General features: G+C 49.3%; 1 protein-coding gene across 2 annotated transcripts; it reads left to right on the top strand.

Annotated features, from left to right (window-relative positions):
• The first annotated feature begins 6,684 nt into the window (after positions 1-6,684).
• Positions 6,685-21,561, top strand: MAFG (MAF bZIP transcription factor G). 2 transcript variants are annotated; one of them, XM_032764533.2, is made up of 3 exons: positions 6,685-6,794; positions 15,362-15,423; positions 15,517-21,561. In XM_032764533.2, exons 2-3 carry the CDS (start codon positions 15,388-15,390, stop codon positions 15,967-15,969), a joined length of 489 nt encoding a protein of 162 aa, XP_032620424.1. In that variant the 5' UTR covers positions 6,685-6,794; positions 15,362-15,387; the 3' UTR covers positions 15,970-21,561. The 2 variants fall into 2 exon arrangements, with proteins under 2 accessions (XP_032620424.1, XP_074928036.1); XM_075071935.1 differs by lacking the exon at positions 6,685-6,794 and adding an exon at positions 15,096-15,173.
• The last annotated feature ends 2,919 nt before the right edge of the window (positions 21,562-24,480 follow it).

Below are 24,480 nucleotides of genomic sequence, written 5' to 3'. Positions count from 1 at the left end.
GGAAATTTAAAGCCAAACTCCCGAAAAAAAAGCGCTCAGCGTATTCCTCTCCCCCTCCCCACTCAGCTACGTGCAAGGAAAGGTTTCTTCTTAAGCAACAGGCAACCCAGAATTCCAAGGGGCGGGGGAGACTGCGGGAACTATGGGATAGCTACGGGATAGCTACCCACAGTGCAACACTCCAGAAATTGATGCTAGCCTCAGATCATGGACACATACTGCCGAATTAATGTGCTTAGTGTGGCCGCGTGCACTCGACTTTACACAATCTGTTTTACAAAACCACTTTATGTAAAATTGGAATAAACCCATAGTGTAAACGTACCCTAAGAGCTGTCTGTTACCACAACACCTGTACTGTCTATTAGCAGGACCCACAGCACAGCAGACGCTGAGAAAGGGGCTAGAAGAGACAAGCTCTGAGCTTCCTTGATTTAATATAGAGTTCATTTCCTCTGAGGAGACTCCTGAATATTGGAACAAAGGGCCCAGCATGGGTGACTGAGTTTCTGGGGACATTCCTAAGATTAGGAAGTCACGCGCCCTGCAGAAAGACTAAGAATGGAGAAGGGGGATGAGGTTTAATAGGAAGAGGTAGTGCTTCCCCTCAGGACTGCCCTGGCTGAGGCATTGATATGAATTCTGAGAGCCCAACCCAGGTCTGTTAGCTACTGGGACTCCAGGTGAGAGGGAAGGATTTGATCATGATCCCAGGGGAATCCTGGCTGGTGAGCAGGAGGTTAAACTGTTGCAAAGTTGAATGTAGTGTTTGCACACTGCATCTGTTCCTCTGCTGAGCACTGTCTAGCTCAAAGGTAATGTGTTCCAGGAAAAGGATGTGCTAAGTGGGGTAAATAGGGTGAGTGATCTGATGGCGAGGGACGTGTTTGTTGGAATATTATGACGGGCAGACTCGGGGGTGGGGGTGGGGTTGTTTCTCTAAGATACATTAAACAGAAAAGTGCTGGGCTAGGCAGATTCTTGGAGACAGGGATGTGAGCTGCTGACTAGAGAAAGGTTGGGCAATGTGACTGGGTGCAGTGCAATGATTAGTCCAAGGCATCTAGCAACAAGATGAAGACCTGCTAATCATCTGAGAAGGTGCCTAGGTAACAGCTGTAAGCCCCGCAGAGTTGAAGAGAGGCAGTGAAAAATGCAGCCTCTGTTTTATCTGCACATATAGACAAGTCCTATTGGGACCTTCATTTCCAAGTGAAATCTCCCTGAAAAATTGTTCCCCACTGCTGGCTGTGATCCAAATAGTGACTTTGCAGTTTTTCTGCTCTGGTCAGTCTGTGGTGCACCTACTTAGAGGAGAAGCAGTTTGAAGATAGCACTTTCCACAGCAGGACAGTTGCCCCCAGCTGTGTTGGTTGGATTATCCTGGAGAAGGGAGAATTCCACCATTCTGTAATTACCCACAAAATCTGCTTTAATTTAAAAGTCTTTGTTAGTGAGTGTGCTGAAGGTCCAGCTTTTACAATGTGCTTAGCTGCTGCACTGTCAACATGACATGCAGAAAACTCTCTAACCTGCAACAAGTGTCTTGCCTCGCCCCTCCCACTAACATGATGGTAACACCCCCCACTTCTTGGTAGATTAATATCACTAGACAATGCAGCATCAGAAACAAACTCAACTCATCCACTTTTTACCTCAGGGGCACAAGGGGACCTTTGGACATCCCAGCAGAAGCTTTCTGACAGCTGCCTTGGGAAGGAGACGGGTTCTCTCTGCCCATAGGAGGCTGAAGGCTCAATTTGTACAACAAGCCACCCTCTGGATCTAGGGTTGGAGCAAGGGACCTGTCCTGATGGTGTACCCTCCAGGGGAGATGAGGGTATTACCAGCAGGTCACTCTCAGTGCACTCTATGACTATCTTCTGTTGATGGAGCCCTTTCCCCAGACCCATCTTCAGGGGACATTCCGGCTTACCGATGACACAAGTCAGATGGAGGTGGGACGACTGTTACAGTGCTTGTAGCAGAAGTCTTGTCTCAAACATTTAGTGAATTCTTATGCTGTGGCTATGTGGGAGAAAAGCAAAAAGCGGGGTTCCTAGGGGCAAATCTAAGCTCTATTAGTTGCCTTTGATACTGTACTTAACGGATGGGCAACTTTAAGGAACTAGAGGGCCACAAAATCCACTAAAGCCCACTGGCGGTCCAGGGGTGTATGATGGGGCAGTTAAGTCCTGGCTGCAGGGGTCTGAGATGGCGGTCAGAGGATTGGATCCTGCCCCTTGTAGGGGATGATATGAGGGGCCGGTCAGTGCCAGGACCTCAGAAGTCCCAGGGTGTGTAAGTGGAGAGTGACCCTGCCCCACACCCATCCTGGACCAGTTCCTGTCCCACAGGGCTGGGCCCTACTCCCTGCTCTGGCCCATTGCCTCTTGTCCTAGCATCCCATGGGAGGATAGCTCAGTGGTTTGAGCATTGGCCTGCTAAACCCAGGGTTGTGAGTTCAATCCTTGAGAGGGACATTTAGGGACCTGGGGTAAAAATCTGTCTGGGGATTGGCCCTGCTGTGAGCAGGGGGTTGGACTAGATGACCTTCTGAGGTCCCTTCCAACCCTGATATTCTATGATTATTATCCTCTATGTGTCTGTGAACAGGTGGGGCCCTCCCCTCACAACACTGCCTCCGACCTGGCCCTGGTGACCAGAATGCTGCCCCAAGCTGGGCTACAGTGGGCCAAGTGAAAGGATTGGCTGCCTCTTGCCTATCCCTGCTGGTGGTGATGTAATTGGGATTCCTGGAGGGTGGAATGGGGCTACTCTTTGGCAGCCCTCCTCTGCAGGGCTGGATGATCCCCAATCTGCCCAGGGCTCTCACGGTGCAGGGTAAGACCTGCTCTGTGACTGCCTGCATGCAAGCAAGGACAATGGGCAGCTGGGCCCATAGGCTGCCCAGGCCAGAGAGCGCAGCCCAAGGTGACTGTGATGCCTACGCTGGGCTGGGGTTCACTTGATGGGCATGTGCTCAGCTCCTCCTGCATCCCTGGCAGGCAAAACCCTGCTGATTGGCTGCCCACTTCCCTACCTTCTGCAGGAAGCAAGTGAAGCTCTCAGGCAGCAAAAGCTGTTCTCAAAGGGATGGGGCCTGGGCCTAGGGGGAACTAACCAGACCAGCAGTTCAGGGCAGCTTTGCAACCTCCCCTCCTTATCAATGGGAGGGCTCCTCTGCCCCACCCTGTCCCTCCATGGCTGGGAAAGGGCAGGGGTCAAGACCCAGAGGAACTGAAGCAGGGGGAGAGGGCAGAACCAATGGGGCTGAGGGATTAGACTCCATCCAGCTTTTTCAATTCTTTAAGACCTGGATTCAGCCATCACTTAACCAAAGTTTGCAGCATGAGAGTCTGAGCAGATTCTCTGATGCCTTTAGATAAATTGGTCCTGGGGGAATTCTGCACCAAAAAATTAAAAATTCTGTGCAGAATATTTTAAAACTCTGAATTTTTTGTCAAAATAACACAGTATAATTACACCAGTTTCAATTATTTTTAGTAATTTATTTCAAAATACCTGTCATCAGGTATATCTGTAACAATACAGACAACCAAAAAGATTCAGGACTTTTTTTTTTGCAAATAAATTCCTTACTAGGCATATTAATACAGAATTCTCAGTAATCATTGATTTAAACTACAATACAGAACTGTATTTCCCACACTCCTCAGAAACAGTACAAAGGCTTTGGGGAGCTGGGTACTGGAGGAGCTGAAGGAGAGGAAAGTAAATTGCTGGGAAGGACCTGGGTGTGAATTTGGAGGGTTGTTAGGTATGGGTGAGAAAAGTATGGAACAGTTTTTTGGGGGGGGTGAGGAGGGATTATTAGGAAGATTCCCCATGCAGACCCTAGCTGACCCTTAGCCTCTCACATTCAGTCAGGCACATCTGCTCCTGTCCCCATGTGTTTCTGCGGCCCCAGGTGTCCTTGGACTCTCTGTCCACATGTGTTCCTCCACCCCCACTCAGATACTCACATCCCCACGTGGCCCTGCACCCCTCCCCCTGCTGTCATGTGGCTCTATACCCTGCCCCCATCTCTCTGTGTCCCACCCAGACAGTCCCCTCCCCCTGTCCCCATGTGTTTCTGTGCCCCCACCCAGCCACTCCCCTGTTCCTATGTAGCTCTGCACCCCTCCACCATCACTATATGGCCCTGCACTTCCCTCCCCCGTGATCCTGTGCCCCTGCCCCAGTCTGTCCTCCCCCACTAGCCCTTATGAGCCCCGTCTGACCCCCCCGCAGCACCCACACTGTCTCCCCGTAGCCCCCGTCTCCTGGCCTGGCCTGACAGGAGGTGAGAGAACAAGGCAGCAGGCGCTGTCTCTTCCCTAGCTGCTGCAGAGTGACTGCCGGGTTCTAGCGCCACACACCATCTGGTGGGCAAAAGCTGGAACTGCAGAAGTTATTTTCCGCTGGGAGCCGCTGCTGTTCTTGGATCACGGCGCCCTCTGTTGGGCAAAAGGAGGAACTGCAGCAACATTTCAGCAGAAGCTTTTTACTGCGCACAAATTTAAAAATATGCGTGGCTTGTTACCTCAGACCAAGGTCCCGCAAAACACTCGCCTTCAGGAGTGCACGTGGGCTGGTACTTGCCAGTATGCAGTACCAGCGGGTATGGGGTACCGGAAAGACTTGGGGCTAGCCGTCCCGCCCCTCCCCCCAGGAGGGCTAGGGCTCGGGCTGTGCTGTGCTCCTTAAAGGAGCAGAATGCGCCTGGGGAGGACATTCATTCTTTAAATGGCTTTAACAGAGGAATATATATGCTAACAAACAAAGGCTTTGTTTAAATTTGTTATAATCTGTTTTGTGCTGTTACATTGTTCAGGAGTCCTCAAGAGGGGATGGGTGCAGGGTACAGAAGGTGATTAAACACTGGTTTTTATTCTGTTTCTCTCCATTGGTCTGAATTATCCATGACATCCATACTGTATCACATCAAATCCAAATAATTAAAGGAATGCCTCTGCTTGCAGAGGATGTTTGAATTCTGGTGTCAGCCCAGTTCTACAGCCTGATGGGAATCAGCAGTTATCCCCAGTGTACCTAGAATTCTTCTCTGCAGCCAAACTAATCTAACATGCATTTTGTTAACTGGAACAGGGGCAGCAAAACAAAGAAAACAAATGCCTAATTTTCCAGCTTTGTGGGTGAGAGAATGATAAGTGAAAATTATAATGTCGGACACTGATGTTCTTTAACCAGCTGCCTCAGGAATCTGCCAAGAACTTTGCTGAAAATATGTTCCTTATTTTAGCAAGGAGCCAAGACTTATCACACATCTGCCCACCTTTATTCAAATGAAGCTCCTTCTGATCTGACAGCTCAGGCATTGTCAGTTTAATCCAGAACAATTTACAAATTTGAAACCTAATCCTGTAAACCCTTAATCATTTTATCAATCCCACTGAAGACAATGGGACTATTTGCCTGACTATGGACCACTTTTGTGGACTGGTAAGAGTTTCAGGAGTCTGTTCTGTTGAATCCCCCATTGAAATTTAATGTTTGGGCACAATACTATAAAGCAGTTTAGGATACAGTTCTAGTTAAAATTTCTCTTTTAATAAATCCTACATATTCTGAAATGGCTCCTCACCCAACTTCCATATAAACACCTGGGGAGAAAGACTGAAACACCCAACTTCCATATAAACATATACCTGGGGAGAAAGTGAGTAGTTAAGCATGTTGATGTTTGTATATACAAAGCGGGCTGTTGGAGGGGACGGGGAGAGCATGGGGCCCCTGGCTGGAGGTGGGGAGAAGTCACTTGGAAAGTCATATGGGGAGATCACACACACCCCCTTGTGTCCCTCCCACAAATGCAGTACCAGAACCACTGTTCACATTCCATGTATTGTTACCACCAGAGGTCTTGATCTTCGATACAGCATCTCTCTCATCTCCATTTCTTGATGTCCCCCCAATCTCAATATTCCAAACACCAGTTCCATGGAACCAAGTCACACCCTTTCTCAAGATCCAGAAATGCTACACAGAACTATTGCATCCAGAAGATTGCTTCCCTTCCAGAAGCCAGGGTGCACCTCTCCTTTATTTTCCTTCATCTTGCATCCAATCTCACCCATGTCTCCTAGGGTGACCAGAGAGCAAGTGTGAAAAATTGGGTTGGGGAGGGGGGTAATAGAAGCCTATATAAGAAAAAGCCCCCAAAATAGGGACTCTCCCTATAAAATCGGGACATCTGGTCACCGTAGTGTCTCTCCAGCTCTCAGGAGGCCTTTGTGGAGTGACTTAGTGGGGGATCATTTGCACAGCCCGCACCACACGGGTATTCGTTGGCAGCACTGGACCAAACCCAAATGCAGGTGCCATGCAGGATGGGTAATGCAGTGGCCCCTGGCCCCGGCTGACCTGGCCTGTGGGACAGGGGAACACTGCAGCACCGGGCTCAGCTGCTCACCCCTGCCCAGTCGACATGGGGCATAGGAGCCCTGGATGCCCTGGCCAGGCTGGCCCATGGGGAGTGCCTGCGCCCTGGGGCGCGCCCCACCCGACACACGTGCGCGCTTGTCCCCCTGCCCTTTAAGGTCCAGGCCCACCTGCGCGATGTCTTTTTTTGCCCCGACACTAATGACCGCTACCACCTCCCCTTTAAGGTTCGGGGCGGTTGCGACGGGCCCCCACTTCATGAATGGAGCCACGTGACCCAAACATCACGTGACGCGTCTGTGAGCGGCGGCGGTGGCGGTGGCGGATCTCGGAATCTCGGTCCCTCCCAGCGCCACCCCGGCCCCGGCCCCGGCGGCACCGTGAGGAGGGTGAGGGAGCGAGCGAGAACGGGGCCCCCACCTTTCCTGGGAGGGAGCAGGGAGCCCCCCCGCCTTTCCCCGGGGTATTGGGGGGAGAGGGAGAACAGGGAGGTTCCCCCCCCGCCTTTCCCCGGGGTATTGGGGGGAGAGGGAGAACAGGGAGGTTCCCCCCCCGCCTTTCCCCGGGGTATTGGGGGGAGAGGAAGAACAGGGAGGTTCCCCCCCCCGCCTTTCCCCGGGGTATTGGGGGGAGAGAGAGAACAGGGAGGTTCCCCCCCCGCCTTTCCCCGGGGTATTGGGGGGAGAGAGAGAACAGGGAGGTTCCCCCCCCCCCTTTCCCCGGGGTATTGGGGGGAGAGAGAGAACAGGGAGGTTCCCCCCCCGCCTTTCCCCGGGGTATTGGGGGGAGAGAGAGAACAGGGAGGTTCCCCCCCGCCTTTCCCCGGGGTACTGGGGGGAGAGGGGAGAGAGACCAGGGAGGCCCCCCGTCTTCCCCGGGGGGATGGGGGAGGATGTGTGTTGCTCTCTCCCTGCTGTTTGCTCCTTGCAATGTGCAGACCTGCTTGAGGGTGTTAAAGGCGAGCGCTGCTGATTCATCAGGTGTCTGGGGCTGTGGTGGGAAGCATCTTAGAGCTGCTGTGGGTCACACTAGAGATGGTGTTTCCGAGGAGCTGGTGCCTGCACCCCCACCCCCATTCTACATGCACCTTGTGAATGTTGAACAGAGACACTGCTGACTCATCAGCAGGGGCTCACTGGGTAGACAGTGCCAAGGGGGAACGGGGCATTGAGAGGGGAGTGAGGTGCGGGGGGCTCAGTGACGGGGCACAACGTGCTGGTCAGTCTGTGTCTGCAAACAGATGTTTAGGGGTCAGAGCTTGACATGCTGACTTGCTGAGAAAGTAACATGGTAGCGCTGTCATGGAGATAGCATTGTCATGAGGGGCAGCAGGTCTCCCCTTCATGTGCCTGGCAGCTGTGGGATGGAACTGCAGGTGCAGGCAGTGGGATGAATGGTGGAGTTAAAATCCTGACCAGAATGTGGGAGCACACAGAGTTGAGTGGCATCGATATATTGGTCTCTGCGTTGACCACTTGGGCAGCTGAGGGACAAGATGTAGGGAGGAAACAGAAAAGGCTTGTTGTGGGAGGTGGATGTACGTGGTGGGGTGGGAACAAGGATTCTGAAAACACTTCCTGTTCGGAACTAGCTTCCTGGGCCTGGGCTCAGTGTGAGACCATCAGACTGTCCGCTCTGTGTACTTCTCACACAAGTGTTTGGGGTCTGTGCAATCTGTCTCTTTGCATGCTTGTGGACCTCTTCTGCCTCAGCTAGTGTTAAACTGATTGATCTGCTAGGGTGATAGTCTTGAGAGACATATGGTCTTTGTAACTATAAACACAACCCTTTCAAGGGCTAGTTGAGGAGGCTGGAATACCCTAATCATAAGCAGAATGAATAGATCTGTAGCGCTACTCTCCTCTTAGTGCCCAAAGATCAGCTAAACCCAACTGTTGTGAGACACCAAAGAACCCTGGGTAATAGTGAACACCTGTGTGCAACCTTGCACCAGTACACCATCTTTCCTCCCGTAGCAAGATTTCTGCTAAACCCAAATGCATTGTCACAAAGCAGAGTGAACCAAAACAAGTGGGGTCAGACCCTAACCCTGCTGGTAAATATGCTGAAGACCTCTGCCTTTGAGGGCAACCCAGCTCTGTCAAGGGTGCATATGAGTTTAACAATAACAGCAGTATTTATGAATTAATTGCTATGGAATTGGTAATTGTAAGAATGTTTTGTGTTTCTCAAGGATGTCTCACCAAAGGATTTAAAGCTCTTTGCTGATACTTGCCTACTTCTAGATTTATATGCTGTACCTGTAAGAACACAGGAATTGCTAGATTGGCTCAGACCAGTGGTCCATCTAGTCCAATCTTTGACAGTATCCAGAACCAGCTGCTTTAGAGGAAGGTGAAAGAAACACTGTAATGAACAATTATGGAATAACCAGCTCATGGGGGTAGTTTCTCCTATCCCTGACTGCCAGTTATTGTTTGTCTTAGACCCCGAAGCAGGAGGGTTTATATACCTTAAACATTTCTAGCCTGGCTAGTGTAAGGTCTGCTCTACACTAGGAAATTAGGTTGGTATAACTACATCGCTCAGGGATGTGACAAATCCACCCCCCAAGCGACCCAGTTAACCTGACCTAACCCCTGGTTTAGGCAGTGCTAGGTCAACAGGAGAATTATCTCATCAACCTAGCTGCTGCCTCTTGGGGAGGTGGATTAACTTCGCTGACTGGTGAATATCTCCTGTCCGTTTAGATAGCATTTTCACTCCAACACTACAGCTGCAGAGGTGCAGCATTTTAAGTGTAGACAAGCCCTAACTCTAATTGCTCGATCTTTTAAAAACACATTGTCATAGAAACACAGTTGACACGTCAGCCATTGTGTTACATTTCCCCAGCTCACACACAACTTCTTCTAAAGAGCCTATCAAATCAAAATGTTTAGTAGTGGCAAGCCATTTATTCATAATGTCATTTAGTACAAAATGTTAATGAATTAAGCTCCCAGCTGTGAGGCAAGCAGGACAATGTTATCCCCACAATGCAGAAGTGGAAACTTAGGCAGAGAGAGACTGACTTCCCCAAAGCCAGTGCAGTAAGTGCAGAGCCAAGAGTAGGATTTGGGTGTCTTGCATCCCAGTCCTGTGTTTAAAAACACTAGGTCACGCTCTCCAGTATCCATGTGAATCCTCATCTTTGTTTGGTTTTGAGTGCAGTAGCTTCTAAAATGTACCAGGCACTTCCCAAGCACAACAGAAGATCTGTTTCCTGAGCTGAAGTGCTCCCATTCTGAGAGAGATCTACAGATGGATGTAGTGGGAAGGAAGCATGTTCTATGTTTATTTTGGTTGGTTTGCTTTAGTACATGGATGGCCTCTTGCCCTACGTTCTGGGAATTACTGTAATGTCAGTCTTTGCAGCACGTCTGCTCCCTTTTACCTGGCTGATCCGCAGAGGTACAGGTTTCTATCTGCTCTCGCAGCTCCTCTGGATGGAGCAGAGGTATATGAAGAGCAGCAGGTGCAACTCCCTTTGGATGTGAAGATGTACGCTGCAGGAGAAGACTCTGATAGAGCCAATGCACCTGATGTGTTCCACAGTCTGCTGTTCACTAACCTCACTGGCAGTGATCTGGGGCTCTCTGAGCTGAGGGGTGGTGGTTGCTCTTTTGTATGAGGTGGCAGGTGAGGGCTGACAAGACTTTCTTCAGCCATCTGTGTGGTCAGTCACCCCAGAGGCTGGACTATTTCTTTCATCTTTGGTCTCCCCATGAAGGAAAAAGTGGGAGAAAAGGACAAGCCAAGAAGCTGCCATCCCTCCGACCTTTAGACCTGAGTGTTTGCTTGTCTCTGTAGCCCAGCGACACGGCCGCCCAGAAGATTCAGGGGGCAAAGGAATTTCAGGGGCCCCTTCCATTAAAAAAAAAATTGCAATATTATACAATACTATATGCTCGTGGGGGCACCTCCATTCCCCCCCCCTCCCCCCGCAGGGCAGCCCTGCCCAGAGACATGACTCGGGGGTGTACAGGGCTCCTCTGTTCTGTTTTGTCTATACAGTGTCACTTGGAATGAAAGCTTCTGAGTTGGGGCAGCTGTTGGACATTGTACCATTGGGAGACAGGGAGGTTTTCTTCTGTGTTACTGTTAACATATTTTCTTAGGGGAAAGGGGTTTAGAGGTGCAGAGGCTCACTGCATCCTCTAGAAAAGATTGAGAATTGCACTCTGTGGGCTCTCCTGAGCCCAACCAGTATCCAGCTTTGAGGGAGAAGTGTGAGGTGAATTGCTGCTCACTGAAAGAGATGCTGCTGGTTGACACTTAATTGTAGTCTCCTGCTCCCTGCCCAGAGCTGACAAGGTTTGGAAGGGTTTAGAAAGTTTGAGCTGCATGCAGTGGGGAGCAGCAGATGCCACTGGAACCTTTCCCTCCCTGGTTTCAGGGTGGGCTGCAGGTCCTGCTCAACAGTAGAATTATTCTCCTTTCTTGTGTTCTGGCATTTCCTGCTCCTCGGAGACAGGATTCTCAGATGAGAGCTTATTGCATGAAGGTTTGCTGCTCAGAGCTGGGAAGGCCTCTGCTTTACACCATCTTAGGCCACTTTCCATCTCCTATGTAAGTGATACACCTTGCCCAGCAGAGCTGTGCATATAGAAAGGGGTTAACACGCTGAGGGAAGGAGTATCTGAGAATCAGCTAGTCCCATTCTCTGTCTGAATTCAGCTAAATTGTGCACATGGAGACAGTTATTTTAGCTACACTGCAGAGATGCTCTGGGCACTAGTTCGACTTGGGGCCCATCTGCTGCAGCTTGAATCAGTGGGTGATCTGAAGAGATGAGTTTCAGAGGAAGTGCTGTCTCCATTTCCACACGTACAGTCAGGGAGAATATTCAAGCGATGTCCTTACTGCCTGTGTAAGCACCACTGTTTGGCCTGCCATCCCCTCTGCAAAACCTCTTAATTTGCAGTTCCTTCCTCCGGCTGCTACATCCCTTGAGGATGGGCCTCCCTTAGTGGAGCTGTCTCCAGGCTGGCTGTGCTGCTGGAAGGAGTGATGTCAGCATGTTTACACTAGTTTGATGGCACAGTTCTGTGAATCGGGAATGTTGAGAATGGGGCCTGTGTTGAATCATGCGTTTTGCTGTCAGCTCTGTTGTGCCTTTTTTTTAAGCTGAGGAGAGAGTTGGCTGTGCTTGTGCTGAGTTCAGGCCTTTTGAGTTCTGGTTAAATGTGTTGAGGCTGCATTTTTCCCCTTGGAGCTACTGCACTTGGCACTTTTCAGTGTGATCTTTCTTCATGAAGCCATTGAAAAGCTGAGAAATCAGCAGTTTGGGGAGTTAGACCAAGTGTGTCTCTGCCTTGATGATGGTTCTGAGTGTCCTTTGTGTAAGCTCCTGAATAGCCCTACCTTTGGCCTTCCTGTCAGGGCTGGAAGATAACCAGCAAGCCTTTCCCTTGTCCTCCACTCAGTGATGGAAACTCAGGCACTGATACCTTCCGAGTGATGCTTCTCCACCTTTGATCTCTTCGGGGGGGGGGGGGGGGCGCAGAATAATCAGATGCTTTTGACTGGAATCTTCTTACAGCTGCGGAGGTGCTGGGGGGCTAGGCTTGGATAGAGAACAAGGCCTGACAAATTGGATTCCTTCTGTTCAACCCTTTTAACCCTTAAAACACACGGAAGAGTTTAGTTGTTGTCAGTTTCTCCCACTCCTTGGCTCCCTTCCAAGCTGTTGATCTTTCTCCTATCCTCATCCCATCCCATCTTTCTGACCACCTGCAGTGGCTTGGAACCACCCAGCCATTGCCTCTCCACCACTGGTTCCTTTCAGCTCCCACCTGTCCCTGACTCTTCTCAGATCTCTTCTTGTTCCCAGAGTGACTCTCAGATCTGGAAGCAGTTTGCATGGGCTGTATGATTTTTGGGAGCTTGAGGAATGGGGAAGATGATAGCACCTATTCCTGCCAGCCCAGTGCATTCAAACACCCAGTTTGCAGGAATTCAATGTTTTAGCAGTAAAGGGGCATAGTGTAAATACTGCACAGTGCACGAGGTGAAGGGCAGAGTGAGGCAGTGTTCTCTAGACAGCTCCTGTGACATGCTTAATGGAGATCTGGAATTTTCATGCTGAGGAACATTGCTGAGCAGCTTAGGCTCTAAATTTGAGTGAATCTGCCTCTGTCCCCCTCCCCCATATTAATACTTTGTGTGGGACTATATTCTGGATATTAAATGTTTATATAGTCTAAAATATCAGTGCCAAGGCTAATTTTGTAGGGTCTACAAATGTGAAAGTCTCCCCTCCACCCCCTTCTGCAGCTCCTGCCATTAAGAGCCCTTTTTCCTTGAATGAGGAAGTAAACAGACTATTTCAACTCCATTGTAGTGGGGTGTGGGGAAGATTCAATGTTTCTTCCGAAAGTGAGAGGGAATGAAATGACCAGAGGGAAGAATACATTTTACGAAGCATGGTGTCACGTCAAACTGTCCTGCTCATAGTCTATGCTAGCCTGCTCTTTGTGCAGCTGCTTCCTGTGGAGGCTGCCTGGCAGAAATGACCTTTTATAGCAGCATTGTCTGAGCATAGTTAGCATCTTGTGAGTGGCTAAGGCTGTGTCCTCTGGGCATAAATTACTTACCTCTCAGTAACCTCTGGCACTTTAGAAGCATTTGAATCCTGCCTGTTTGTTAGGCTTCAGCACTTTCCAAGATTCCCTTCTTCTCTAGTGGGTGGTGATAGATGCATTGCATGACGCCTGAGCTGCAGTTGCTGGAGCACCATAACTTGGCATTTACTGACTTTTGTGTCAGATTCTCAGCATTGTGTCAATGTTTCTTGCATGTAATTTCTTGCATGTTTTATTATGAAAGCGTTAACTGTGCTTGCTTGCGTCTGGAGAGGACATGAATATAAAGGTGTTCTCAATCTCGATTTGGATGGGAGTGCTCATCCCAGACTTGGCAGTGGCAGATCTCTAGGGGGGGTCACAGTCTCCTCTTGTTGGGGGCACAGCTGTGGTTATATCAAATGAGATTTCAGGAGGCTTCACAGTAGCAAACCCTAGACAGGGCAGTGGTTTATTACTGTCTTTTTAGAAGGGAAGTCCTAGAGGAGGAAGGACCTAGGAGCATGAGTCTCCATTACAGCTGTCAGTGTTTCTGTGTCTGAATCCCAGGTGGCTGCTGTGCAAAGGGAAGAGCTCAAATCTTCCCACTGGTGGTGATAAAGGGATCCACTCTCTTCTTTCTGTGGCCTCTTCATCTTTAATTTATCACCCCTGGTCTCTGAACTTGCTACCCTGAATGAGGAGGGGAAAGTGGTGTGTGGCAAACTCAGGACAGTTAGCTACCAGGAGAGGGGTAGTAATTGATCCCGGAAGGCTTAGCCCTAGAGGAATGAGGTTCAGCTGGGACAGGGGTTAGCAGGGAACTAATCAGGTTCAGCTGGCTCCAATTGCTGGAGACCTTTTTAAAACCTCCCTGGCAGGGAAGCAAGGGGGGGGGCCAGAAAGAGAGAAGCAGAGTACCTGCCAGCAAGTAGGGGCAGCTAAACTCTGAGACTCTCCTTGGAAGGCAGCTTGCATTCTCCCCAGAAGGAGAGGAAACTAGAACAAGGGGCTGGCTGAGAAGGGATCAGCCAGACCCTGTGAGATTGGGAAGGGTTTTTTTTCTGTTTTCTTTTACCAAGCCTGTGTCTCCGGGGCTGAAAGGGACTGAGCAAACAAACGGAGAGGCAGGTACTTTGCCACAGGTGGCAGGGATGATCAGTTTTGTTTTGTTTTTTGTCAAGGTCCATATTTCTTGGTCAAGGTCCAGACTCCAGAGAAAATAATAATAAAAAAAAAAACAATCCCAACAATAATGATGATGATACGATTTCAGTGTCTGTTCAAAAGCATCTAGCGGTCTGGCTTTGCCCCACAGTCTACCTATTGATTACCCCTGGTGGTGGGCCTTTGGCCTGGCATTTTAACAGGAGGAGGAGCAGCTTGTCAGGTGGAAAGTGCCCAGCCCCTGCAGAAAGGCTGGGTTGCCAGAAGCTGGCTAGGCTAGGGGTTGAGGAAATACTTAGGCATGAAGTGGGGCTTGTGTGATACCAGTCCAAACAGACAATGAGATTATTTTATGGTGGCTGGCAGGGCGATTGCTTTTCTAGTGCTGCAGGGTCCCTCTCCCCTCTCCCTTCTGAGTGGGCTGCAGAGCTTTGCTAAGTAGATATGCACTCCTGGACTGCAGGGTGAGAGGGACAGTGCAGGTCAGGTGGCGGGAGCTGAGAATGGAGACTATCTACTTCCTGGGGCTGCCAAACGGGATTCTAGCAGAGCCAGTGGCTTTCTACCTGCGCAGCTGCTTCTGGAATCACCATTCCTTCGACTTCACTGGTCTGGGTCCTCTGGACTCTCAGGTTGGGGTTAAAATTCACACTGGGGGCCAGAAAGGGTCACAGGTAACGGTGGCTGTTTTCAGGCTCCCTGTGGAGGAAGGACACTTAAATGACTCCAGCTGGTTGGTTGTGCTTGGGGGTTCTGAGGAAGGGGGATGGCTGAGAGAGGCGCAGAGGTTGCCAATGTGCTGAGTCAGCATGACAGGCTTGGAGCAGCCATGCTCTGGACCCAGCCTGCTAGGCTATTTTTAAATATGTGGCTTCCTTGTACTCTGACTCCTCCCAGTGTTTCTAACCTTCCTTCTGCACGCCCCCCCTTCCCTCCCCAGCCACTGCCAGCACTTGGCTTAAGTCTTCACAGGCGCTTGAGTGAGGAGGGAGAGAGATGAGCAGCAGCTTCTGCTGAGGGCAGGATCAGTTGCTTGTGAGTCTGTTTGGTTCAGACTGGGAGACAGGTGCTTGCTAAGCATAGCATGTGGGAGAGACTGGCACTGGCAGCAGACTTTGCCCCAGCCTTCCCTGTTGGAGCCCCTGGGTGCTGTGCAGGGTTAGGTTGCCCCTGAGGAGTTGATCCCACAGGCCAACCTCTGACCTTCCCTTCCTTTCTTTCAGATCCTGACTGACAAGGCTCTCGTGTTATGACGACCCCCAACAAAGGAAACAAAGCCTTAAAGGTAAAAGGGTGGGGGGGGGCCTGGGAGCATGGGTGACTAGCAGCTGGCACACTGCGGGCGATCGCAATAATGCATGTGTTCCTCTTCCCCCAGGTGAAGCGGGAGCCGGGCGAGAATGGGACCAGCTTGACAGATGAGGAGCTGGTGACCATGTCTGTGCGTGAGCTGAACCAGCATCTACGGGGCCTGTCCAAAGAGGAGATCATCCAGTTGAAGCAGCGTCGGCGCACGCTGAAGAACCGAGGCTACGCAGCTAGCTGTCGTGTCAAGCGTGTCACCCAGAAGGAGGAACTGGAGAAGCAGAAGGCAGAGCTGCAGCAAGAGGTGGAGAAGTTGGCCTCTGAGAACGCCAGCATGAAAATGGAACTTGATGCCCTCCGCTCCAAGTATGAGGCGCTCCAGAACTTCGCCAGAACCGTGGCCCGGAGCCCTGTGGCCCCAGCTCGGGGCCCTATCACCTCCAGCATGGGGCCCCTTGTCCCTGGCAAAGTCGCCACCACCAGTGTCATCACGATAGTGAAATCCAAAACGGACGCCCGGTCTTAGTAAAGCAATGCTGCCTGGGCTTGTCTGTGCAGGGCAGTTAGGTGCAAAGCTAACCTGGAATCCCCAAAGCACAAACCCCTTTCCTGGTGGGTCAGGACTCCCTCCTCTCTGCTCGGGAATGGCCTGCTGATCACTCCAGTTTTGTGTTTTGTCTTGTTCAGATTGCTATGACCAGTGGTGACACCCCCCATCCTGTGCAAACAGAGCCTCCCACCTATGGGTCTACAGCCCTCTGGGGCATTGTTGGGATACAGACTGTGAAAGACCTTGGTGTTCTAGCCAAAGAAATTCTGCACAGCATGGAGGAAGGTGTGTGTTTGAGGCCCATGACGCTCCTCAGTGGGTTGGGGATGGGAGGGCAGAGGAGGCTCTGTGGCAGGGAGTTGGGATCCCTGGTTTCAGTCACTTCCGACGGATTTATTCCATTATACTTCCAAGTGGCATATCTCGGTGCCTGTTAGCCAGGTGCCCAAATCTGCTGCTTCTGTCTCACTTGGTATCAGTGATTGCTATGGGGGGTAGTTTGTGTAACTGAGTTTCTGTTAACTTCTAGATGCGCCGCCTGTGTCCCAAAGGCAGGTTTTCTTGTGACTTTCACTGCACCAGTCACACACATGCAGTAATGGAAGGGAGGAAACTGCAGTTCCTTGGTGTCTCTGCTCTAGAGGTGTGTGTGTAGGGGAGATGATGGGGACACTGTGGGGGCCAGCAATAGGGGGAGGAGGAGGTACCATAGTGACTGAAGGCCAGTTTTGTGCCTAACATGTTGCACTGAACAAGACCAAAATCACTAGTTTTTCCCATCTATTGAGGGTATCAAGTGTCTCTAGTGTGATGGTTTACACAACCAGTTTGTGGTTAAATAGTCCTTTTATTTAAAGAGAGAAACATTCATTTTAAGAGTTATTAAATTATCTAAGTTTAAAATCAGAGGAGAGAGCATATTTATAGTCGGCTTTTTTTACCAGAGCGAGCAGGAATATTTGACCATATAAATGGAGAAATATTCTCAGACTCTGCTAGCTGAAAAGTAAATAAAGAAAAATAATTTTAAAGTTTCTCATGACCTCCTGCAAACTCTCTGTGGCTCCGAGGTTAGTTTTTATAAAGAGTTATCAGACTTTATTTATAAAATTTAGAAAAGACAAAAAAGAGGCAAGTCCTGTTTGATATCTTTTTTGCAATTGTACCAAAAGTGACTTATTCTTGAACTCGCTGGCTTCCTTCATGTTCCCACTGTGTTGCGCTGTCCATGCTCTCTGAGCTCTTGTGTGGCGCTGTGATGTGATGGTGCCGATAGCTGCCTTTGCTGTCTGGATGTCCTGTCTTCACGCTGCCTTTGCTTTCCCAGGGATTGACATAGGCACTGTCCTAGGTCTGCAGTAGGTCCTTGGCACGTAGGCAAGGTTGCTCCTCAGCCAGTGAGGGCCCAGATCCACCCTGACCTTTCTAAACTGAAGTCAGAACAACTTGATGGGTGTGAAAAGATGGTGCCACATCTCCAGGAGCCTCTTCTTCTGCATTGTCCTTTTGTATAGCCCAACAGCCTGTTTCCCTAGCTGGCAGCCACCTGCCTCAGAGGTACAGCTGCTGCTGGAGGCTGTTGCTAGCCAGGTTGTTCTTGGTAGCTCTGTTACCTGAACATGGCAGACTGTTGTAAGACTGGTTCTCGCTACTCTTCAAGCAGGAAAGATGGCAGGGGAAATGAAGCAATAGAGACTGTTCCAAGAGGTCATGTTTAGGAGGAGACTAATGGGAAATAGCTCTGGGCTTTGGTTTCCTTTTAGATCCTGCGGTAAGAACTTTAAGTGCTCATTAGATGCTGGCCATGAGCCTCGTGCATTTGAGCAGGGCAGGAAGTTGCTTCAGTCCTGGTGATGGACTCCCTTGCTGTTGAGTGTCTGCATAGTACTGAAAGGGAAGCCAGGGCATAGTTGCTTTCTTTCCTCTCCATCCAACCTCCTCAGCTTCCTGGTGCAGCTTCTTCTAGGTGTGATGTGTATGTGAGGCTGGCATGTAGTTTGCAAGGCTGTGCAACAGAGCTAAGATGCTATCTAAGGTCTTGATCCCTTCCCACAAACTGTTCCCCTGGAAGCTAAAGCTCATTGTTACCCCCCAGGTGGCAGGACAGTGGGAGGAGACCAGCCTGACAGGGGACACTGAACTCCATATGGTGATCTCTGGGCTGCTGGATGAAGGCTGAGTGTAGGGAACAGAGTACATTGGTGCTGGGCTAGGCTGCAGCACCAGCTTAGAAGCCTGTTTTGTATTGCTGACCTTATCTGGCTGGGCACAGATTTCATGCCCACCCCACTTATGGTCAGAGATTTTTGCTTTTTACTGAGAAGCACTGAATGCTTGGTTTTTGGCAGGCATACCTAAGAAGAGGGAGGGCCAAGGACAGGTTGGAATGTACGGGCTCAGGGAAAAGCAGTAGTCCATTGTGAAGGATTTTCCATTAAGTCCCACCCTTACTCTGGAGCTTGAGTGGTTTTTCTGGTTTGCTTCGATCTGGGATCCAGGAGGAAGCTGTTGGGGTTGAACTTCCCAGTGAGTTGCATTGGACAGAGGAGAAGATTGGGATGTCTTGCCACCTTCCCCATGTTCCCCCTGCCAAACCATGGGGCTTTCTCTAGTCTCCATTATGAAAAGTAGATGTCCTCAATCTCTGGTCTTAGCCTCCAGGAGCCTGCTGAGACTGTAACTCTCCAGAAGAGTTTGTGACCATGCAGCGTGCAGTGCGGCTCCTTGGAATTTAACTCCCCAGTCTTCTGGGTCTTTTGTCTTCCCATTGCTCAGAAGATGCCAACCGCTGGGTGTTCTTCAACTGCAGACCCCTGAAATGAGCCCACAATAACAAGTCCAGACTCCCCTCAGAACCAGCTTGAAATTAGGTACCCCACATGAAGCTGAGTGCAGAAGGCAGTTCTGAGCCAGCCTAGCGTGTCTGCCCTGCCTGGGATGCAGGGGACGCTGTTGCCAGGGGTGTATTTATATAGCGAGCTGGGTGCTGTGCTGTTGCTCCAAGATTTGGTTTGAGGAGGCCCCATCAGCTTTTGTGCAACAGAAGGAGCAGGTGGTGACCATCTTCCTGAGAAGATATACATGGCCAGAGAGACCCCTGTTAGTGGCTGCCAATCCTTTTCAGTCCTACTCCAACCCTGATCTAACAGCCTGGAACTTCCCTCCCTGACTGACAACATCTCAACCATCACCTATCTTCAGAGGAGTCCTGGTCCATGCCTTTACCAGGAGAGGATGCTTTAGGGCTGGGTGCCATGAGTGTTGGAGGACAGAGAGAGCAGGCAGCAGACACTGACTCAGACAGAATCTTCTCCACTTCTTGATGTTTTTGTTTATTGTGCTTGTTAGTCTGTTATCCCAAACAGCTCTCTGATTGACTGAGCATATTCAGTAACATCACATCTCAACATAGAGGATTTAGGTGCAAAGACAGCAAAGCTGTGGTTGTGTGATGTGGAGTAACAAACTCAGTGCCAGGGGCCAGGACTCTTGGGTTCCACTCTTGGCTCAGCCACTGGCTCCATGTGTGACTTTGGGCAAGTTGCTTCCCTTCTCTGTGCTTGGTGCTCTGCCCCACGTCAGTGTCCAGTGTGCTGGAGGGGCTCCGGGCAGCTCCCTGTGGTCCGTGCCCCACGTCAGTGGTTTTGGTTCCTTGATTTTAGTGAAGTGTCAAATCTGAATACCTTCTTGCCCCTGTGTTCAGGGAATCCCTTGTTTATGCTAAAGGGGGCACTCACCCCAGCACCAGTCAGCTTCTTGTGTTTATGGATTGTCCCAGTGTGAGTCAGGCCCCCCAACCCTTCACTTGATTTCTCTCTCTCATATATAGCGTTTCAGAGTGTGACAGTTCTTGTTTTCGAGGTGCTTGTTCATTTGGTTTCCTGCTGTGAAGGGTGTTGTGTTTTCTTTCTCTGGTACCTTTTTGACGCAGCGGGTGGGGTTTTTGCTCCTGGCCTGGCTGCAAAGCAAACCCGTGAAGTGTATCAACCCTCGCACGGCTGGGTGTAGGCGTGGCTGTCACACCCAGGATGTGCACAGGGACTTATGTATGTTGTGGTGAATTGTGTAAAGTGATCTCTTGGCTTAGGCAATGTGATGGATATTGCTCTTTAGGGAGAGGAAGAGGCAGACTGCAGTGTGCAGGTAAGAGCTAGGACTGCTCTGAGAGGGTTCATGCAGGTGGGGAGGGGCATGTAGAGCACTCTCCTCTTGGGTCGGCTGGTGTGTGTGTGAGATCCTGGATGGTCACCACCATCCCTGTGTCTCTGGTATGAAATGCATGGGGGGAGGGGATTTACAAAGAGCTGGGGGTGGCATATCTTTTCCAACCTTTTATGAGCAGAGTCCCCCCCTTGCCCTCACCCTACCACATCCCTAGTGGCCAGAGGGTAATGGCTAGATGGAGACTGTGTCCTGTCCTTTCACTAGCCCACAGGGAGGACATTGCTGGGAGGGGACTGCTCCTTTTGCTTGCAGGCGCCTTCCTGAATGAAGCTCCGTGCTTCAAGCTGTGGTTTTTCTGGCAGGAGCAAACACTAACGCTCTCACCTCAGAGGAAGGTTCCCTTCCTGCCAGGGTACATTGCTGCCTCCCCCCATAGTAAAAGGAAGGGTGGGGACTTGTGAGTACACTGTGACTCCCCTCCCCACTCAGATATGAGGAGATAGTGCTGGGCCTCTTTCAGCTGCAGGGCTGGCAGGTGCTAAGGGGCAGTCTGGCTGGGGCAACACTCTCTCCTCAATAGCTGGCTTTGTTCCCTTTGGGAGCAGGGAGCAGTCAGGTTGGGTGCATGAGTGAGCTTTGGATGCTTGTGTATGATACCTCTGGGTACAGCCTGTGTGAATGATTCCTCACTTGGGCAGCCAGGTGAACCGCTCCCTAGTGGAGGGCAGTATTGTGCTGCCATGAATTCCCAGAGTGCAATGGTGGAGCAGTGGGAGTGGAGTCTCTGCCCTAGTCCAAGGGGAGAAGGAGCTACCAAACTGCTGAGCCCTGCCTGAAGTGTGACCTCACTGCAGTCTGCCCGGAGTTTATTACACCCTTGGCCAAATTGGAATGTTATTGGAGAAATAACATCCTGAGCATGAAGTGACAGGACAAGGGCGCCTCGGCTGCTGCCCAGGCTATGCTGCCCTGCAGTGTCGACATTGGCTTGTGTCAAACATGAGGACTGGGCCTGGAAGGCTCAGTTCTGAATTATGTATTTGCTTCTTTTCCATTTTAAACGGACTCTAAAATGGAAAAAATATATATTTTATTAAACAGAATCTAATTTGTAAATATAAAAAATGACTAGATATGGGGGCAAGATCTCTGTGACAGGGGTGTAATAAAATGTTCAGTCCAAGGCTTTTCTATAACAAAGCCAAGTCCAGCTAATAATCAGTATTTATTACTAAATTATTGTCCTTTTACAATCTGTAGATAGGTATCTGTTGATAACTGTTGGGGATTTGCTGTTGCGGCCCCGTTGGCGGTGTTGTTAATTTATTTCTGTATATAGTGTATGTTTGTTGATATGAGGCTTTCTTTATTTTGTATATGACCAATAAACTTCTTTTAAAGAGACCCATTCCAGAGCATCTTCCCTGGAGATTTAGCGGCCAGCCTTGTGGTAAGGTTTCAGGCTCTTCTGTTGTTCCATTGGGGGCGCTCTTCTGAACTGAGAAACTCTTCCATTTTGCAGACACTGACTTTTGTTTCAGGGCTGGTTTATGCAGCTTTTTTTTTTTTTTTTTTAACAATTTCAATGTTTGGTTAGGGTGGTGATTTCTTTACAGGAAATTTAAATTGTGCAGTCCCCTCCTGGAGATGCCGTTCTTGGTATAAAGGTCCCTTATCTGAGCCTGGGAACTTAAATTCATAGCTCTGCTGGACACTAAAAACATGGCCTTAACAGAGAGACTGGTTTGATGACTCACTACAGTTTGTAACACACCCTACTGCTTGATAATCCTTAGTTCTCCACTTAAAATTAAATGGTCTCCTACAGCAGGGGTTCTCAAACGGGGGGTCAGGATCCCTCAGGGGGTCGTGAGGTTATTATATGGGGGGTTGCAAGCTGTCAGCCTCCATCCTAAATCCTGCTTTGCCTCCAGCATTTATAATGGTGTTAAATTAAAACCCCTTTTAATATATTTATAAAGGGGGGTCACACTCAGAGGCTTGTCATGTGAAAGGGGTCACCAGTACAAAAGTTTGAGAACCACTGTCCTACAGCATGTGTGAAGTATTTATGCTTAACAGTTTCTCCCATGATGTATTTAGCTTAGATGATCTGTTTACCTTCTCCAGACCTGAAGAAGAGCTCTGTGAATTTAACAGCTTGTCCTTTCCACCAAGATCACACACAACCATCGACCAATAAGATACTACCTTACATACCTCATCTCTCCTTTATAGTGGTATTGTTTGTTTCTGGCCACCTATGGGAATAAGCTATGCTGGTATAACTGTATCCACATTAGAGGGTTGTACAGCTTTAACTGAGTTTCAAACAAAAGCTGCATGTAGACAAGACTCCAATATGTTGAACAGAAGACACAGTCGATTCCAGGTGTGTCCCCTGTCCTCCTGTGTCTCAGGAGAAAGATGCAGTACTTTGGACTAGAGTGCAAGGGGCACTCACACCTCACTTCATGGACACTGTTGGGTGATGGAATGGCTTCTTTATGGAGGAGATGCTGTCCTAGACTAGAACTGAAGTTTGGGGTAAGAGGGAGAACCTAGCCATGTCTTTCCCCAGGTTGAGACATTCTTTAAAGAGTTTCACAAACACTGAGTAGAGAGGGATCCATTGAGCTGATGCTGAGACTTGGACCCATGGAAAAACACACAAACCAGCCTTGGCTGAAATCCCTTCCGTCAGCAGGAGGAAGAGGAGAGAATGAAGTTAGAGGTTGGAAGTGGGGCAATAAAGGGAGAGAAAAGCCTAGAGCACAGGCTCCAAGGTGCAAAGAATCAGAGCCCAGAGGTTCACCGTATCCCCTTGCACACTTCTCATTGTGAACACTGGAGAGCTCTAGGGATGTGATACCCGTGGGGGTGGGGGGTAGTGGACACACATCAGTGTGGCGAGGGCAAGCTGGCCAAAGACACCAGGGCAAACTCTACCCAACATAAAGCCCACAGAGTCATGAGCCTCTCCACAGAGAAGGCAGGCTTTGGCTCTAAGGCCTCTTCCAAACTGCAACTACACCATGATGTGCCTGCAGCTCACTGTGTTGCCTTTGGCAGGATAAGAACATAAGGAGAGCATAAGAATGGCCACACTGGATCAGACCAATGATCCCTAGCCAAGTATCTTGTCTTCTGACAGTGGTTTGTACCACATGCTCCAGAGGGAGTGAATAGAAGAGGGCAATTTATCGAGTGATCCATCTACTCTAGGACAGTCCCAGCTTCTGGCAGTCAGAGCATGGGGTTAAATCCCTGCCATGAACTTACCTAATTCTTTTTTGAACCCTGTTATCCTTTTGGCCTTCACAACATCCCCTGGTAATGAGTTCCACAGGTTGACAGTATGTTGTGTGAAGAAATACTTCCTGTTTTTGTTTTTAAATCTACTGCCTATTAATGTCAGTGGGTGACCCTGGTCCTTATGTTATATGAAGGGGTTAATAGCACTTACTTTTTCCACACTATTCATGAACCTTGTATATACATACAGAGAGAGACCTCTGTCATGTTCCCACAGTAGTCATCTCTTTTCCAAGCTGAACAGCACCAGTTTAATCTCTCCTCACATGGAAACCGTTCCATACCCCTAATCACTTTTTTGCCTTTCTCTATACTTTTTCAGTTTTAATGTGTTTTTTTTTTTTTTTTTTTTTTTGAGATGGGGTGACCAGAACTGTATGCAGGAGTCAAAGTGTGGGTGTACCATGTATTTATATAATGGCATTATGGTATTTTCTGTCTTATCTATCCTCTTCTCGATGGTTCCTAACTTTCTGTTGGCTTTTTTTTGACTACCACTGCATATGGAGCAGATGTTTTCAGAGAACTATCCACTATGACGCCAAGATCTTTCCAATTTAGACTCCATTTTGAATGTATAATTGGGATTGTTTTCCAATTTGCATTGCTTTAAATTAATTGTTGATAAATGCAATCTGCCATTTTGTTGCCCAATTACCCAGTGTAGTGAAATCCCTTTATAACTCTTCACAAACAGCTTTGGACTTAGCTATCTTGTGGAATTTTGTATCATCTGCAAACTTTGCCACCTCAGTGTTTACCCTTTTTTCTATATTTATGATTATGGTGAACAGAACTGGTCCCAGTACAGATTTTGGGGGGACAACATTGTTTACCTCTCTCCACTATGAAAACTGACTCTTTATTCTACCCTTTGTTTCCTATCTTTTAACCAGGTAGTGATCCCTGAGAGGACCTTCCCTCTTATCCCATGACTCCCTACTTTGCTTAAGAGCCTTTGGTGAGGGACCTCGTCAAGGGTTTCTGAAAGTCCAAATACACTATGTC

This window comes from Chelonoidis abingdonii, chromosome 13 (genome assembly GCF_003597395.2).
Source record: "Chelonoidis abingdonii isolate Lonesome George chromosome 13, CheloAbing_2.0, whole genome shotgun sequence".
In the NCBI taxonomy this organism is placed as follows: domain Eukaryota; kingdom Metazoa; phylum Chordata; order Testudines; family Testudinidae; genus Chelonoidis; species Chelonoidis abingdonii.
Note: the sequence above shows the minus strand (reverse complement) of the source record. Positions and strands in the feature narration are given on the sequence as shown.

Excerpts from the sequence above, each read along its gene's own strand:
- MAFG (XM_032764533.2), top strand. The coding sequence starts at position 15,388 with ATGACGACCCCCAACAAAGGAAACAAAGCCTTAAAG. Across the intron at positions 15,424-15,516 it reads AAGGAAACAAAGCCTTAAAG|GTGAAGCGGGAGCCGGGCGA; the intron begins GTAAAAGGGTGG and ends CTCTTCCCCCAG.